The sequence below is a fragment of the Miniopterus schreibersii genome (genome assembly GCF_964146895.1).
Source record: "Miniopterus schreibersii genome assembly, chromosome: 12".
NCBI lineage: Eukaryota > Metazoa > Chordata > Mammalia > Chiroptera > Miniopteridae > Miniopterus > Miniopterus schreibersii.
In genome coordinates, this window is record NC_138112.1 from 49,168,422 (window position 1) to 49,186,207 (window position 17,786).

The 17,786-nt window shown below is 50.9% G+C and overlaps 1 protein-coding gene across 1 annotated transcript in view; it reads left to right on the forward strand.

Moving 5' to 3' along the window:
- SLC6A5 (solute carrier family 6 member 5) overlaps window positions 1–17,457 on the forward strand; it is a gene marked incomplete at its 3' end in the record, with an annotated part of 39,201 nt that extends 21,744 nt beyond the window's left edge. Inside the window, exons 8-15 of the mRNA XM_081153844.1 lie at window positions 212–315; window positions 1,634–1,758; window positions 6,541–6,653; window positions 7,372–7,503; window positions 8,392–8,491; window positions 10,559–10,659; window positions 14,613–14,780; window positions 17,302–17,457. Of these exons, the coding sequence (XP_081009970.1) occupies window positions 212–315; window positions 1,634–1,758; window positions 6,541–6,653; window positions 7,372–7,503; window positions 8,392–8,491; window positions 10,559–10,659; window positions 14,613–14,780; window positions 17,302–17,457 (999 nt within the window). The remainder of the gene's footprint in view (window positions 1–211; window positions 316–1,633; window positions 1,759–6,540; window positions 6,654–7,371; window positions 7,504–8,391; window positions 8,492–10,558; window positions 10,660–14,612; window positions 14,781–17,301) is intronic.
- Window positions 17,458–17,786: the final 329 nt, after the last annotated feature.

Sequence of the window (17,786 nt, forward strand, 5' to 3'; positions counted from 1 at the left end):
CTCCCCTTTGATTCGAATGGAGCTGAAATCTCCCAGGTAATTCACTGCCTTTGGCTTCCGGCACAAATGATGTTTCTCATTCACATCGGTGCTGAAGTCTCCCCTGACTGCCTTCACCTGGGGTGGTGATGTGGCAGGGGCCGTGGCAGACTCCCCTGCGTGGGTCAGCCTCTCCCAGTGACCTCGACTCTTCTCCCCTCTCTCCTGCTAGGTGTGGAAAGATGCTGCCACTCAGATTTTCTTCTCTCTATCTGCTGCCTGGGGAGGCCTGATCACTCTCTCTTCTTACAACAAATTCCACAACAACTGCTACAGGTATGTGGTAGCCCTTCTAGTCCCAGTGGTGGCTGGCGAGTGGGAATAGGGCCTGGGGACAGAAAATGGACTGCGGCCACATCCTCACACTTCACCTGAAGTAGAGCCAGAGAGTTGCCCTGGCACAGGTGAAGCCCCCTGCTCCGGCCTCGCTGCTGGTTCCTGGTGGTCTGGCCCCCACTTGTGCTGCTGATTCTGACCCATGGAATGGGACCAAGACCCTGTGCACGTGCTATGCAGCAAGGCATGTCCTGGGATAGTCCTTTTATAAGCAGTATAGTCCCTGGGTACAGCCGTATGTTAGTCACTGATGAAGTCTGGTCATTCAGTCACCCAACAGATGTTCTTCTAGAGACCCTATAAGAAAAGAGCACCTTGGTGATAGATGTGTTAATTAACTCGATAGTAGGGATCCTGTCACAGCGTATACATATATCAAATCATCACATTGTACACTTTAAATATAATACAGTTTTTTTGTCAGTTTAATCTCAATAAAGCTGAAAAAAAGAGAAAACTTTGAGTACCCCTCCCAGATCTATTAATCAGAGTGTCTGGAGACGGGGCAGGCCCAGGAATCTACAGATCCAGAAAGCATCCTCCAGGGATTCTGAGGATGGTGAAGACCTGCGAGAGCCTGACCAGTTCCTGCGGGAGATGATACAGAAAGTTAAACGTGTCTATGACAAGCAGTAGGGAAATAAGGCCCATTCTCTTGGGGAGCGAAGGGAGGGAGGGAGGGAGGGAGGCTGTGACATCTCTTGAGTCCAGGATGACTGGACAAGGCAGGCTGGGAAACTGCAGCCTGTTGCCAGCAGAGGGCGCTGGGATAAACGTAGATCGCTGGTCTCCTGTCTGCTCCCCTCTTGTTTTTCTCAGCCTGGGTGCCCCAACCCCAGGCTGTCCTCATACCTTGGTGACACTTCATGGTCCCACTGCCTTCTCTTCTCTCATCCATGGTTCCTGTCCCCGAAAGGCCCCGCCCCCTCAATTTCTGCCCTGATGGACAGACTTGCCTCTGTCAGTGCAGTGAGGAAACACCCCGTCCACAGTGTGCGGAGCCAGAGGCCCTGGGATGGGGCAGTTAGGGGAGATCTGTTTGAGCCTTTGGTGCTTATAAATTCAAGGGACTCTGTGGCCAGGACTGACTGGCTGCTCCTGTCCTGTGATTAAGAGAAAACAAGGCCAGCCTGCAGCAAATACATGCATGGACATGGCATGTACACACAGACACATGTGCACACACGTTGTGTCCTTTCCTTTGTCCCTTCCTGGCCACCAAGCATCCCTAACTGCCAACTCTTGTCTCTTCCCCCAGGGACACTCTAATCGTCACCTGCACCAACAGTGCCACGAGCATCTTTGCCGGCTTCGTCATCTTCTCGGTTATTGGCTTCATGGCCAATGAGCGCAAGGTCAACATTGAGAACGTGGCGGACCAAGGTAACGTGCAGCCCCCCTGCCCTTGCAGGGCAGATGCCAGGCTCATGTCATGAGACCCTAATTTATGCTCTGCTGGGAAGTTGGCCTTTGGAACAGGATGGAGGGTTGGACAGCCTGGGTCCCCGTTTGCGGAAGGACAGAGATATCCTCAGTGGAAGCGCACACGGGGGCAGGGCTGGCTGGTCCCTAACCAGAGGGGCTGCTATAAAAGCCCCCGTCCTGCTTCCCTCTCCTCCACTTGCTCTCCCTTTCCCCCCTATCTCAGCTCCTGCCTCAGTAAGGCCTATTCCTGCTCTACCTGTTAGGTGTGGGTGGAGTCGTCATTAGGTCATTAGGCAATGTCCCGGAGCTGAGGTGGACACAGCTGCTGCAGGATGTGTTCCCTGCAGAGGACTCGAGAAACCAGTGCTGACGCTTCATAGAGCATTGACTTCAGAGCAGCCTCTCCTGACAAAGCACTTTCCTGACTGTTGGGTCAGATGTGCTCTCAGGGCTTTCTGCTTCGTTAGCGAGACAGACCTGCAGTTTCTCCCTGTGGGTGGAAAGCATGGATGGTGGCAGCTGGAGAGATGTAGAGTCAACGTTCACTCTCCACCCAAGTCATCCCTGTGTTCGTGGCGAACATTGTGTGGCACCTCCGAGTTTACACGGAGCAGTCCTTTATATCTCCTTTAATCCACGTTCCTAGCACAGCATTTTGCAGAGAGAGAGGGTTTAATATTTTCATTTAGCTCTTGATTTCCACCCAGCCTTGTTGTCCAAAGAATATGGGTGTTTGGTAGGCTTCAGGGATTGAGGGGTTTCATTGTGGCTGTTGCCTATCATTATGATCATTCTTTAATCAGACCTTCAGGGGATGCCTCGGTGTGGGGACCATGCCAGGGGCTGTAGGGACATGACTGTGGAGTGGCTTTGCTGCCCACTTACCTTTCTTCAAGGAGCTCACTGCAGTTCTCAGGTAATGGTTCAGGTGCCAGCGTGCGAGAGAACTGAGCCCTGGAAATGTCACCTTCCTGGTGGGCTGCCCGGCTCCCCTGGCTCCCCCAGGATAATTAATTACTGCTTCAGCGGCGCTGATGGTGCACCACGGGCCTCAAAGAGTTAAAGAGCCAGCCTATTCCAGGGGGTAGTTATCTCTCCCTGCAGAGCTGGGGTGTTTGGTCCTGTAGCAGCGCCCTGGGTTAGAGGAGCCTCTCCCTTGTGGAAAATCCTCCACTCCCTGGAGATCAGGGAGGGAGAGAGAGGGGAGAAGGCTCTGTCTGCAGGGGTGCCTGCCCCTCCCCGGCTGTCCTCATTTCCTTCCAGCAGAGTAGCTGAAGCAGATAGGGTCCTGCCCCACTTTCTGGCAGATCTGAGGTGTTTTGTTATTTTGGTGACATTACTGTGCTCATTGTGACCCAGTGGCCACATTAGTTAATACACCTGAGCTCTTTTCTGCCCCAGGAAAGGGATTTGGGGCACATGCCGCTAACGCCCAAGTGGAATTCTGCTTTTCCTGTACATAAAAGCGTCAGACAGTTGCCCAGGTTTTTCTCTGAAACTTCCCCTTTCCAGATTGTGTTTACTTTCTCTGGTTTTAACAAGAAGACGACTTCCAACAAGTTCTGACATGAACTGTTAATACATGGCAGTTTCTCATTGTCACCAGCACAGGGACAGTGGGCTTCGTTCCCCACGGGGAGGGACAATGGTCCATGAGGACGTCTCCCAGAGCCCGTGGGCAGCTGGCCCTGCTCACCTGAATTTGCCTGCTTGCTTCTGTGTGATTTGCAGGCTTGTCTGATTTCTCTGGTACCACGGAGGTTCTGATGAATACAGGACAGAGATTGGGGGTCGGGCCTGCATTAACTGCCAGCCCCACTCCCTCCTAGCTGGGCAGGATTGGCAAATAAACGTGCAGTACGTTTTTGCTGATTCAACAATAACTGTGTTTTTGTCTTTAGTCAAAAACAGGTTCTCTTTAGTGACCTAACAGCACTCTATTTTGTTTATGGCTCCCTTTGAAGGGAGGCATTTTTGTCATAGTCATTAATGATGGCTGTGGGATTGGTGATGAGACCAAGCTGTGCTCTCCTTTTACAATGAGCCCAGGGAAGGGGGCATGTCCTTCTCAGGCATCTGCTCCACAAAAGCAGCTTCCTGGAATGCCAACCTTTTAGCATCGTGCCCGTGGCTGCCTGTGGAGTGGTGACCCATGGTCAGAATTCAACCTCAAGCCCTACCAAGGTGCTCATCCAACCGCAGGAAGACTAGGCTAGACCAGAGCAGCGGACATAGATGCACACACATTGTATTTAGAGTTCCCAGGTGGTCAGGTCACTAGGAGGCGCTGCCTTGGTCCCCTCGCCCCTGAGTACTTCAGAGACTTTGCTGATCCGAGTGAACACTCTCAAATAGGTCTGTCACCTGGGTGCCAGCCCTTTTCCCCAGAGGCACGAGAGTTCAGGTGTTCCTTCTGAGAACTCACCCATCTGTAAAAGGTTTCACAGCAGAGTGGCCATTCCCCATGTGCTGCGAGTCTTGACATATTGCATTGACCAGCGCCCCTGGCTGTGTCTTGAGTGACTCTAGGATAAAGGACGCTTTCGCTCTAGGTCTCTGGGGGCCTGTCCAAGCTGCTGGCATGCAGAGTCCCCTTGGTCCCCTCTCAGAGGGAGAGCAGGAATGGCCTCTGCTTGCTGAGTCCATGCTGTGTCCAGGCATTGTTCTGAGCCTTTATTTGTATCAGCACATTTAATTCTCACAGAAACTTGGTGAAGATAGGTACTATTGTCGCCATGGCATCAGCAAAGAAACTGAGGTTTGTACGGAGAGAACAAGTCTCACCTAAGGTCCCACAGCTAGTAAGAGGCAGCACCTGCTTTTCAATCCACGGGGCAGTGGAGCCTGCACCCCAGCCACTGGACAGCGCTGCCTCCCCGTGGGACTGGACAGACGAATGGGCCTCATCTAGGGAAAGCTCTGCTGTGGCTCAGACAATCCATCTTGCGAGGAAAAATAAATCTGAACTTTACAAAATAATATAAAAAATATATTTTTAAAACCCACTCCCTAGCCGTCTTAGATGAACGGAGTTTGCTGAAAATGATGCCTTCACCTGTGTGCTTTAGGGGGGCAGCTGCGATGGAAGCGGGTGGCACATGAAATCATTTTCACCCCGAGAAAGCACCGAAGCCCAAAGGGCTGAGTCCTGTTAAAGCAATCAGCCGCCGTCCTCCGGCAGTGGCCGTTCCAGGACCTCTTGCCCGCTTTATGGGCCCGACTGTTGCTAGAGTGCTGACTGCCTTCCTCTGTGTCCTGCATTCGAGACCTGTTTTGAGCTGTAGCTTAATACAGACTTTTCTTTTATGGTTCACATAGGGAGCCGTCTGAGGCTGGCTCTACTGTGTGTTCCATAAATGCATAAGGCAGGGGTATCTGAGGCACTCGGGGCTTTATATTTTCAGTACTGCAAGGCCCTCGGTAACATTAGGAACAATCGACCTGATAAATCCCAGTTTAAAAAGTGCTGTTATGCTTGCGTTGTGAAAACTCCGGGTGCTGCTGTTTCTGGCGTCTCGGTGTGTGTGGGTTGTGTATTACCCCACACTCACGTGTCTCTGCCCGTTAGCATGTTGTTTTCTGCTGACAAGGAAATTCACAGCGGCCGATCTTGAGCCACCTGGGGTTACAGTAGTCCTCCCCAGAGGCCGTGAGGCAGATAGGGACCGCTGGCAGGGCTCTGTGACGGCGGAGAAAGCTGCAGCTCAGACCTCCTCCACCAAGGGCACATGCGGTATTCTTGGGAAAACCTGAGTCAGAACCGCTAACTTCCAAGTTCATTGTCTACTCATAATAGACGCCAACATCCTGCGAGTATTGATCATGAGGGAGGCATTGGCCTCAGTGCTCTGCCTGCATTTTCTCATCTGTTCCTCAGAACCACCCCGTGAGGTACTATTGCTAACCCCATTGTACAGATGGGCAAAACTGAGGCTCATAGAAATTAAATTACATGTCTAGGGTTGCACAGCGGCATGGAGTGTGAATTTGGACCCAGATCTGTCAGACCATTAGAACCCAAACTTTCTTAACTCCTACACTGTGTGTCACCACCCCCTCCCCCGGCTGATTCTCTGTGGACTGACATAGTCCCACCTTGACCAAGCCTTTGCAGGGCAAGATCCTAAGTGTTATCTGGATTTATGTTTTATGTAAATGGCTTCTCCTATGTGACTAGGAGGAAGGGTAGATAAAATAGGAAATGATGGTTCTCAACCTTAGCACAGTTGACATTTGGGTCAGGTAATTCTTTCTTGTGGGGACTGTCCCATACAGTGAAGGATGCTTAGCCTCCACCCACTAGATGCCAGTCATCTTCCCTTGCCACCCAGTTGTGAATATCAAAAGTGTGTTCAGACATTGCTACCCCTTGTTAAGAACCACTATTCTAGGGGATAATTATTATATTCTTCCTCAACTCATCGATACAAGGATGGGGTTTTCATGTTGTTTCCATGGGACACAGCCTGACCTTGAGGTCTGAGTCTCTGTCTTGGCACTGTTTTCGAGCCTCTCCTCTGAGTTCCCCAAGATATGGACCCAATTCCCCTGGTCCTTCCCTTTAAGGAGCTTGGGATCTGACTGGGGAAATGGGTAGAAATGAGTGAAAAGACAAACAGTGGGAGCAGCATATAATATGTAGCAATTCAGGATCTCCATGGGGAGAGGACCCAGTGGGCTTCCAGGAGGAGGGGGCCTGGAGCTGGGCCTGTCTGCAACCACTTGTCTTGTTCTTCCCAGGACCAGGCATTGCATTTGTGGTTTACCCGGAGGCCTTAACCAGGCTGCCTCTCTCTCCGTTTTGGGCCATCATCTTTTTCTTGATGCTCCTCACTCTCGGACTGGACACCATGGTGAGCCCCTGCCCTCCCCTCCATCCCTGGCCCAGGCTCCTTCTGAAGGCTCTCATCCCCTGGGTCCGGCCTCCAGCCCGCAGTGGTCCCCGCATTCTTTCCTCTCCAGCTCCATAGAGATCACGGTGAATGACCTGTCAGGGCTCAGGATAGCCTTGTATTTGTGGGCGACTTGTGTGATGGTGCCGGGGAGCGGTCCTCTCTTCCTTTAGTCCTTGCTCCGTTTTCTGTGCAAGGTTTCGCCTGTGAATTTCCCACTTTGGAGTCATTTTGCCAAAGTAAATTCTGTGGGGCTGGGTAAGGGAGAGTGTTATGAAGTCACTTTTAGGAAAATTGCTCTGGGGCCGAGACCACTTACCAGTCGTGCTGACAGGTGCTCGGAGTTTAGGAGCTGGGTGCAAAGAGGGCTTTTCCTCAAGTAGGAGATTAAATGCAGGTGAACCGGAGAAGAGGCGTTTACATCTCATGATGGGTGAGTGTGAGTGCAGGCTCTGGGGGCTGGAGACAGTTTCTAGAGCTCATATCCTGCTTGCATTCCCCTCACTGGCCTCGTGGGCTGGACCCCACCAAGGCCTTTTAGGCCCATCCAGGGAAGGCAGTCCTAAAAACCAAGCCTGATACAGATACCACGTTCCCTGGTGGGAGGCACAGAGGGCTTTTTGGAGCCTTTGGGGTGGTGCAGTCTGTCTCAGACGCCCTCTTCCTGGCACCATTCCAGTTTGCCACCATCGAGACCATAGTGACCTCCATCTCGGACGAGTTCCCCAAGTACCTGCGCACACACAAGCCGGTCTTTACTCTGGGCTGCTGCATCTGCTTCTTCATCATGGGCTTTCCAATGATCACTCAGGTAAGTTGGGGTGGGGCGGATGGGGACCTGATGGTTGTCTGTCCTTTCACCCTTAGCTCTCAGATCTCATAACAGTAGCCAAGTCACTGCCGTTTCTGTGTACAGGGCCCCAGGCTGTTAGGGATTCTGACCACAGAGGGAAATATGTCACTTTGGCTACTCACAGTACTTCTCGCACCTTCAAATTGAGATGTAGCCTCCTTGAGCCAACAAGGCAGGTGTGTCCTACTTTAAGAAAATACGAAAATCCAAATGTACTGACCAGAGAAGCTTCCAGGTGACTATTCATCTGGAATAGTCATCCGAGTCTACAGCCACTCGGAGTCCTTCCAGTCCTGAGTGTCTTGGTAAATCGAGTATACGTATTGCTTTTGCTCTCTGTGTGACCTTGAGCAAGTCGCCACTTTGGGCCTTAGTTTCTTCATCTGTAAAATTAAGGCTTGGAATGAGATGGTCTTTCAGCTTTATCTGCTGTAGAGAGGCATAGAGAGTGAGGCAGAGATGCAGGGGGATTCGTGAGGAGTGCCCAGAGACACCTAAAGGTTATATGAAAGTCAGTGGAACGAAGATATGTGGGTAGGAATGATCATCTGTTGCTTAAAGCAAAAACAAAAGCAATCTGGCTGCTCTCACACACACCCCTTCAGATGCTGATCTTTGCTCTTTACGGTAAGACATTAGATGATTTTCTGTGCTGCTCCTGTTGATCGGCTCCGAGTCCCTCCGGGGCTGCTTTGCGAGTATGATAAGGCCTCCAGCTTGCACACTGGCTCAGCTCTAGGGAGGGGAGATCCTCGGACTCCTGTTTGCACCAGACTCCCCTCTCCTGTTAGAAGTGGGACAGAGCCTGGAGCCAGACCCGCTGATCTCATTTCTCTTCCCTGCTAGGGCGGGATTTACATGTTCCAGCTGGTGGACACGTACGCGGCCTCCTATGCCCTTGTCATCATCGCCATTTTTGAGCTCGTGGGGATCTCCTACGTGTACGGTAAGGGAACAGCTGTGCCTGCTGCTGTGGTAGAACTTAGTGTTGGTCCTTTTCCATATTTAATAAGGGCTTAATTGCTGCTACTTAGAAAATGTAAGAGAGTTCTATCTCCGACCTTGCCTCAGCACTGCTGTGATGCAGATTTAATAGAGAAACAGCTTTGACTTCTGTTCCTTTGGTTCTCACCCCTCACATTTGCCCAGAGGGTCTAGTGTCCAGAGGTCACGCATTAAAAGTGTTGGTATAACTAAAAGAAATACACAAATTACCACCCACAGATGATCAGGTCTGCTGCTCAAAACATACAGTTCTCACCTGTGGACACAAGAAACCTGGAACCTCCTCTCGCCGTGGACTGACCCCCCCAGAAGGGCTCTAAGAGCTCATGTGGCCCAGTCCCCTCAGCAAACCAGCAGAGGCTCAAAAAGAGGAATGCTGTCCCCGAGGTCACACAGCGAGTTAGAGGAGGAGCAGTGTTCATCTCTTGGATCCTAACTGCTGGTCAGGCGCTCCTCCCACCATGCAGCCTTTGTGGTTGACCCCAGCAGGGTCACCTTGAAGAAGAGCAGGAAGCTCACTGCCACCTGAGAACTTTTAGTGTGAGAAAAGCGCCTTCAGTGATTCCTTGACACTGTTTTCAGCACAGGCCACAGGGCTTGGCGATATTCTGGGTCTGAGCTTGGCATGGAGTAGAAGTAAATGCCAGGACCTGAGGGCCACTAATGGTCTCAAGATCCATTATGCTGTCGGTGGTGGCAACATTGGACTTTCTACCCTAACATCGTGGGCCGAGATGAACGATTCTGTTCCCTAAAGGAATACCCCAGGTCTGCTTTCTACCCCCTCAAGAGATTGTCTTCTCATATCACATCGCCCTGCCCCTCTAATGTAGCAGGGAGCAGGCGCTGAGGACAGGACCGGGAAGGAGAAGTCTGGGCTGGGAGCTGGGGGCACTGGTCAGGTGAAGGCAGCTGGTACAGATGGTGCACAGGGAGGTGAAGGCAAAGGGTAAGAGATGGCGCATGAAGGCTGGAAGAGGAGCCCCCAGAGATGCAATTCCCTGCTCCTCATGGGGCTAAGGACCAGAAATCCAAGGGCGCTGGGAGAGCCTGGGAACAAGCAGCGAAGTGGCCAAGGCCTTAGGGAAGAAGGCCTGAGATGTGCAGGGGCGCATTCTCAATGGGAGACGGCAAGGTGCCCACCTTCCACATGAGTGACCCAGAGGATGAAGGACTGAGAAAGATTAGGCCGAGGCTGCCAGTCCACTTGCCAGAACTGCTGACTGTGAGCGAGCTTCACGGTCCTTCAGGTCCCTTCAGCTCAGTGAGCCCACAGGTCTGAGAAACCCACATTTCTGATGAGCAAGAAATTGCCGATTTGGAAACATTTCTTCATGGCTTTTTCTTTCAAAGACTGATGTAGAAACCTTCCTAAACCAAGAGTATGTGGGGATGGTGGTTACATGTGGCCATAAGAACAATGTCTCCTCGGTGTGTCACTTTAGTTAAGTTGATCAGGGACCAAGAAGACACCAGTCCTTGGGTTTGAGCAATGTGGGCGAGGGCCACTGGAATTCACGTTGGTCGTTGCCTGACCTTATCACCTTACACAGAGCAAAAAGGGTGGGCGGCAAAAACCAAACAAGCCAATGTACAGTGACTCACTCCGAATCCCAAGGGTTTCATTATACACTGTGCTTACTGACCACAATCTTAACTGCTTTGGCCAGATTTGTTGCTAACCACATAAAGCCATGCAGGTGAATATGCCCGGCTGTGGCAGTGCCGAGACACCCGGGCTGGAACTGAGCTGCTTACATGTCACAGCGGGATGGCATTTTCGAACCTCATTGTGGAAAGTATTTAATATCCCTTTAAATGTCCAATGTTTCCTAATCTTCCTGGTGGTGAGTCATTTCTCTGATAGTTTTCTGCATAATAGGGGTCGTGTTGACACCAGGCTGGGGCTGTCCCCAGCCCATGGCACCTGAGTGAGGGGCTCCTGCACTGTCCCCACCTCAGTCCTGCCGCTGCACCTCACTCTCATTCTCCGCTTGTCTGTTTGCAGGCTTGCAGAGATTCTGCGAAGATATAGAGATGATGATTGGATTTCAGCCAAACATTTTCTGGAAAGTCTGCTGGGCCTTTGTGACTCCAACCATTTTGACTGTAAGGACTGCATGCTGCATTGTGCAGATAGCACCTTGTACGTGGTGCTCTGTGTTTAAATAAGGACTGTGCCTACGTAGGAGCCAGGGAAGCTGGCAGGATGGGTATTATTCTTGTCTTTCGGATGTGGAAAGAGGTGAAGCAACTTGCTTAAAGGTGCTCAGCCAGTTAGGTGCAGAGCTGGGACTCATGCATCCTTCTAGGACATTTCCCATGATTCAGTCTGCCTCATGCACTGATAGATTAAGGATCACATTTCCCACTGCTAACCATGGTCCAGGCTCTGTTCACATTGCTTTGCATGTATCACCTCAGCTCTCCCCACAGCAGGTCTGTGGGGCTGGCGTGATAATTATCTCCATTTTACAGATGAGGAAACTGACGCCCAGAGGTTTTGTGACTTGCTTAGCATCGCACACCCAATAATCAACTGCCTGAGTTTGAACCCAGGCAGCCTGGCTGCATGCAGAACTCTTGCTTCTAGCCACTCCATACAGACACCCTACAACTAATATAGCATAAATTAGACTTTTATTATTTCTTTTTATTCCTCTGAGAACTATTTTGTCATCCTCAAGTGTGGTGATGACATTTTGAGATCATCTGACATTCATCTTCTTAAAGATCACAGCCCTTCATGTACCAGTAAATCTGCATAGGGACTTACATGCAGGTCCTGTCGCCTTCTCTATTGTGCCAAGCTGCAGGCTTTGCCTCGATCCGCTGTCCAAGCACAGTGATGGACGGAGACCTTGGTTTCCCTCTCCCCCTCCCTGGCCTCTGCTGGGGTTGTGATCTCAGAAAGGCTGCAGGGAGCCAGCTGTCGTTCTGCGTGTGCCCAGCAGATGGCAGCAGAAACCAGATTAAGAGCCTTATTTTATACACAGCACCTGCTTCTCTGAAGGAAAACAAGCCAGGATGGAAGTAAAATTGTAAAGAAAATATGTTTTCCTCTTTTTTAAGCTGTCACAGAGTGGGTTTTAATCAAAACACCTCAGTTTCTTTCTAAAAAGGCAGAAGTTTACACAGAAAAGCCATCCAGCATTGATCTCCCCCTGCACCATTCCGGGGCCCACATCTGCACTCACGTATTTGAGGCTGTTGTCTGTCTGAAAAGTCCCACCAGACTTGGACATGAGAGTTGAAAAGAAGTGAGACAGATTTTCCAGTCTCTTGAATTCGGGACTGAAATGTGTATGAAGAACTCGGACTTACCGAGTTGGTGGGAAGAAAAAGCGATACTCTCCTGCCTCTGGCATCCTTGCCTCTGTCCAGCTTCGCCTTGTCCCCCAGTGACTACTGCACATGACTTATCCTTGGGTGAAATCAAAGCTAGAATCTATTCTAGATTCTCCGTACCTTTCCCTCCAGTCCCGGAAGAGATTAAGCATCAGAGAATTTGATTATGTTCTGCAGAAACATCACATAATAACACCTGGCACACCTATTTGTGGAGGTCCAGTGTGAGGCAGGCACTTCACGAACATTGTCTCCAAAGCTTCCAACCACTCTGCTGGGTGAGGGACTCTTTCCCTCTGGGGCAGCCACGTGCTCCCAGGCCTGGGGAGGCGAAGGTGCTTGTCTGAGACAGCAAAGCTCGCAGGAGGCGGAGCTAAGAATTGAATTCAGGGCTGTCTAGGCCACACTGACAAATTCCTAAAAACTCAATGCTTTTTAAACTTTTAATCCCAGTTTGGGATTAAAATAATCTTCCTTGTGAGCAGAATGTCATGGAAAAGGAATTCTAGGGACTTGCTGTGTTTTTTGAGAAAGTCCCTCAACTATGCTGTGCTTTATTTGATTTGCATTATAAAACTCCCATCAGAGACCCATACAGAGGTCCCAGAAAATATCCTGAACCAGAATCCCCTTCTGTGGAAGCTACAAACAACTAGAAATTGTCGGTTCCATCATCATCGCTGACCATGAGTCCCTCTCCTGGCCTCCTTGGGCTGCCGTCAGCAAAAGGTCAGCGCGGCCTGACTCAGTGGCTAAATTACCATCTCTCATGGCTAGGCTCACCCGAGGGCAGGATTTTATCAAAGCTGACTTGGCCGAGGGAGGTTTATTGCACAGATAACTTTGATATGATATTTGTCCAATCGGAAATGGGTGTCGAAGGACCAAGCCTAGCACTCACTATTTTTTGCCATTTGCCCTCCTATAAAATGGATATTTGTAGTGTGCCAGAACGAGCTAAGATTATGGGTTTAAATTACTTTGAAACCCCTGAAATAAAATGGATCATTTTTATATGTTCCTTCATGGATTTATAGGGCTATAAATATTTTCCATGCAATTACTGTGTACATAGTCAGATCACGTCACTGAATTATGCACACGCACAAGCAGACGTATTGCTGTTTATATAGTAAATGAAATGGAGCAACTTACCATAAATATATTAGGCCATACTTCCAATAGACGGGCTAATAAAGCTTATAACTCTAGGGGCAAGTGTTTAAAAGGGGGCCTAGAGTAAGGCATCTCTTTCCATAAAAGCAGTTTTTTCAGCAGTTGTCTTCAGGCTCATGTTGCTTCGAATGGATATATTGAATTATTACTGTGTTGGAATACTCACTCGCCCCAGCTGCCGGGCTTTGCAGCAATAATATCGATGCCTCACATTTGTACAGTGTTTCACACTTTCCCAAAACCCTTCCATATGTTATCTTTCCTGACACAGTTCACTCCAGTCATTTTGGGGGCAGTCATTTTACAGCTTAAGATAGAAGAAGAAAGGTGGGGAGGGAGGAGGAGCTCATGTCATTTTTACCAGGTTCGCTGCTCAGGCCAATGGTGCCATAGGCAGGATGGATGCGGGGAGAGCACGGTGTTCCCAGGGCAGTGCCCCCAAAGCTTGGCAAGAGCAGTTGGGACCCCTGCTCTGTCTTTCTTGGTGCCTCCTTTCTGGCACACGTCTCCCTGGTTCCTTTTCAGCAGCACTGACCCAGCCTTCGGAGGGTCCTCGCTGCCGTCGCCAGCCAGGGTGTGCAGCGATGGGAGATAATGGGCGGGAAAGAAATCATGACTGCTCTGAAAACTGAGGGGCATCTCTAGAGTAAATGCCAGACTGTTGCTCCCAGAAAACTCCCGTGTTGTATGCAGGGTGTGAAAGATCCGTTTTGTAGGAGAGACATGAAGGTCCCTCAGTTAATTAGTGGTAAAGCCGAGATTAGGGTCCCCATCTCCGGGCTCTGCGCCCACCATTTGGTGACCAGGCCCCTTCCCCTTGAGTCAGTGGAGAGGGGCTGTGCGTCCATTCTCTCCGTCCCACGGCTCATTATAGGACCAAGCTCCCGGCTCAGTCCCTGCGTGGGGACCACTCGGGGTCTCGCTCAGACAGCTTTATAGCAGCTCCTGGAGGCAGGCTGTTCCCCGTTCAAGGAGAAGGAGCAGTTTCAATTCACTTTTTAAAAATTAAAATACAGCCCTGGCCAGTGTGGCTCAGTTGGTTGGAGTGTTATTCCATACAGCCAAGGGTTGCGGGTCCAGTCCCCAGTCCGGGAGGCAGCCGGTCTCTCTCTCTCTCTCTCTCTCTCTCTCTCTCTCTCTTATGTCTCTCTCCCCCTTCTCTCTCTGAAAACCAATGAAAAATGTTAAAAAAGCTTAAAATATATAACCGTAACAAATTTATTTCTTGTAACAAAAGCTGATGATCCATCATAGCAAGTACAGACAGCCCCTTAAAAATGCCCCCACCTCCGCCCGTCGGCCCCTTGGCGCCTGCCCCCTACCCTGGTCTCCCCGCCGGCCGTGTGTCCGCACCCGCAGGTGCGCCGCTCCATGCCTGCGGGAGGCCGGGCGCAGGCCCGTTTCTTCGTTTCTTCGCTGGGAGAATGGGTGGCTGGCGCCTCCCTGTCGGGTCGTTAGGAGAGTAAGTTGAGACGGTAGACGGTGGGCCCCGGCTCACGGCAGGTGCGCCCCTGACCGCGTTTCCTTTCTCTCCTTAGTTTATCCTGTGCTTCAGCTTCTACCAGTGGGAGCCCATGACCTACGGCTCCTACCGCTACCCCGGCTGGTCCATGGTGCTCGGGTGGCTGATGCTCCTCTGTTCTGTTATCTGGATCCCAATTATGTTCGTGATAAAAATGCACCTGGCTCCTGGCAGATTTATTGAGGTAGGTCTGTCCGCTTTCCCCTGCCGACCCCTCCCGAGGGAGGAGCTCTCGGAGGCCTGTGCATTAAAAGCAAGAGATTCGGCGAACTCATTTTAGAGCGAGGTTTGGTGATGAAGTGCGTACAGTCGCCGGTGTTTCTGTTGAACCCATTTTTATTGCGTATTCCTCCTCTAACGGAGGCGCTGAGCCCAACCGCAGGCTGAGCTGCTGTTAGCGATTGCTGAGTGCCGCGACAGCCCTGGGACGAACGGTCGGAGCACCTCCTCTTCCCTGGACTTTTCTCCCCACCCCCTCACCCACCGGCTAAAGCCCAGTGTTTGGTTTTAACCACACCTCAGAGTCCCCCTTCCTGATGTTCCTCTCTGTTCAAGGCTCCTGCCTTCAAACATCTATTACCATTAAATTACAAATCACTCCCCTTCTGCTGTGCTTGGGTTAGGGATGGCCAGGGGATCCCAGCTGATTAAAATGTCACCATCCGGCCCAGCCGGTGTGGCTCAGTGACTGAGCATCGACCTAGGATCCAGGAAAACGTGGTTCAATTCCCGGCCAGGGCGCATGACCCTGTTGTGGGCTTGATCCCCCGCAGGGGGCGTGCCGGAGGCCGCGGATCAATGCTTCCCTCTCATCATTGATGTTTTCATTTCTCCCTTTCCCTTCCTTTCTCTGAAATCAATACAAATATACTTAAAAAATTAAAAGTAAATTAAAATGTCACCATCCCGTAGAATGTAACGAAAAGTCCAGAGCACAGCTGGTAGAGCTTGTCTCTCTTTGTCAGTTAACCCCATGCTGGACCTGTTTCTCAATTATAATCCAAAAATAAGAATAAAAATAAATCCCCACAGGCTCACTCCAGAGTGGATGGGAAGGACTGACTGCCACTTGTTGAGCCACCAGTAAAGCGTGGCCAGGCTTCTGTTATTTATGACGTGTCACTTGCTCAGACCTGCTAGGAATAGAGCAGCACTGCCTCCCTCTTGAAGATCAGAGGTCTGGCATTTTGGACCAGACTGGTGCTACCCAGGGTTTGGCCCCCAGGACCAGCAGCATCGGCACCCCTGGGAGCTTGTTGGAAATGCAAATAATCAGACTCCAGCTTGGCTCCACTGAACTAGAGTCCTGGGGAAGCGGGACCCGGTGTTTACAGTTTAACAAGCCTCCCAGGTGATTCTAGTGCACGCTCAGGTTTGAGGGCCACTGGGTTAGACCAAGGCGCAGAAACACCTGCTGACAGAGGGTGGTGCCAACCAGCTGCAGGGGCTTTGCTCTCGGTCAGCCTGACTGAGGAAAGCAAGAGAGGCCTCTGGAATGCCCTGTGGAGCTCCGGCGGGGAGGAGCGATGGGAATGAAGCCCGTGCGTGGGTGTGCGACCAGGTGTTCACGTGCGGGGAGGTAGCCTTTGTTTTCCCTGGACCGGAGATGGAGAGAGAGCGGGCAAAGGGAGACGTGGGAGCCGTCTTCCTGAGGCGGCATTCTGGTTTCCATCCTCAGGAAATTCTGTTTGTTGCCCCCTTGAGGTAAGTTACTGCGGCCTCCTTGACCCCCAGGGAGCTCGCCTGTGTCCCTGATGAACCTCCCCGCCAACTGACCCAGAAATCTCTTTCCCTCTGAACAGAAGCTGGTCTAGCCTCTGCTACTTTTGTGTCAGGCAGAAATGCTCTAAGCTGATGAGTCGGCTATATAAATGTATTACGGTTGATTTGGGACGCGGAGGTTGCAGACTGATGATTAAGGGGAGATTAAACTAACAGCTATAAGAGGCAGCTCCACGTTAATAGTTAATAAACATATAACTGTTCCCTCTTATGTCGTGAGAAATATGTTTTCTCTCCTGTTTCTAAAATATGTTTCAGTCAAGTGATGTTCTCCGTAGGAAGTTCAGCTGAAGGATGAGGGACATCCCCGTTATTTTTAGCTTGCCTGCAAGAACCCAGCACTGCTGAACCAAGTCAGAAGCGTGTATTTTTTGTCAACAGATAATTAAAATCTTTGCTCACCCTTGGCAATGTATCTTTGGGGTTGGGATATTTTTTTTCTGGCCATTTATATGCTTTTGGGAAATATGCTAAACAAAATCCAATTATTTTGATGTAGCAACCCACCGCTGGAACTACGGAGCCAAAGTAATAGAGCACACGTGTCCTTTGCAAATTGCGTTTGGCAGTGGAGAGAGAAGTGTGCGGATTCTCTTCATTTGGAGGGGAAAAAATGTGTAATTAAAATCTGGGCCCTTTACCTTCTATTAATCTTGTGCAAGGCAAACCCCCAACAATTATAACGTTGCTTGCGGGTTGATGTAAATAATTTCAAGTAAACCAAACGGAGTCTCCTCTTTAGTGCGTCGGTGGCCTGGTTAATTGATGGCTGACCTTCCTAATTGCTTCTCCTGGCCGGGGAGCTCTTGGCTCAAGGGGGCGCCTGGCAAATGTGGCTGTACACAGTTTGGGGGTGGGGGGGGTGCCTTGGGGAAGGAGGTGCACGACTTCGGTGACCCTGTGTGTCTTTGGCTTCTTTGCAGAGGCTAAAGTTGGTGTGTTCGCCGCAGCCGGACTGGGGCCCGTTCTTAGCTAAGCACCGTGGGGAGCGTTACAAGAACATGATCGACCCCTTGGGAACCTCCTCCCTGGGACTGAAACTGCCAGTAAAGGATCTGGAACTGGGCACCCAGTGCTAGTCGGATGGCGTGGGATGGCCCAGACTCAGTCCTGTGTTTCCTCCCGGCCTCCCCCTACTGGTTTCCCCAGCTTTCTTCCCATTTTGCTCCTTTCTCCCCACCTCGTGGTCCGTACCTGTGCATGAGAGTGGTTCAGGCCACAGTGTCGCATGCTGTAGTGCAGAGCTGGACAGCCCGCCTGAAGCTCTGCTCGCCCTTGTCCGCGGGGTCCGTTTGCAGTAGGGTTGGTCCCCCGAGCACGTGCTTTACCCCTCAGGAGCGGATCAGGCAGGGGAGCGCTTTCCGGTGATGTCCTAAGGAGGTATGTGCGATTTCGTCAACACAAAAGG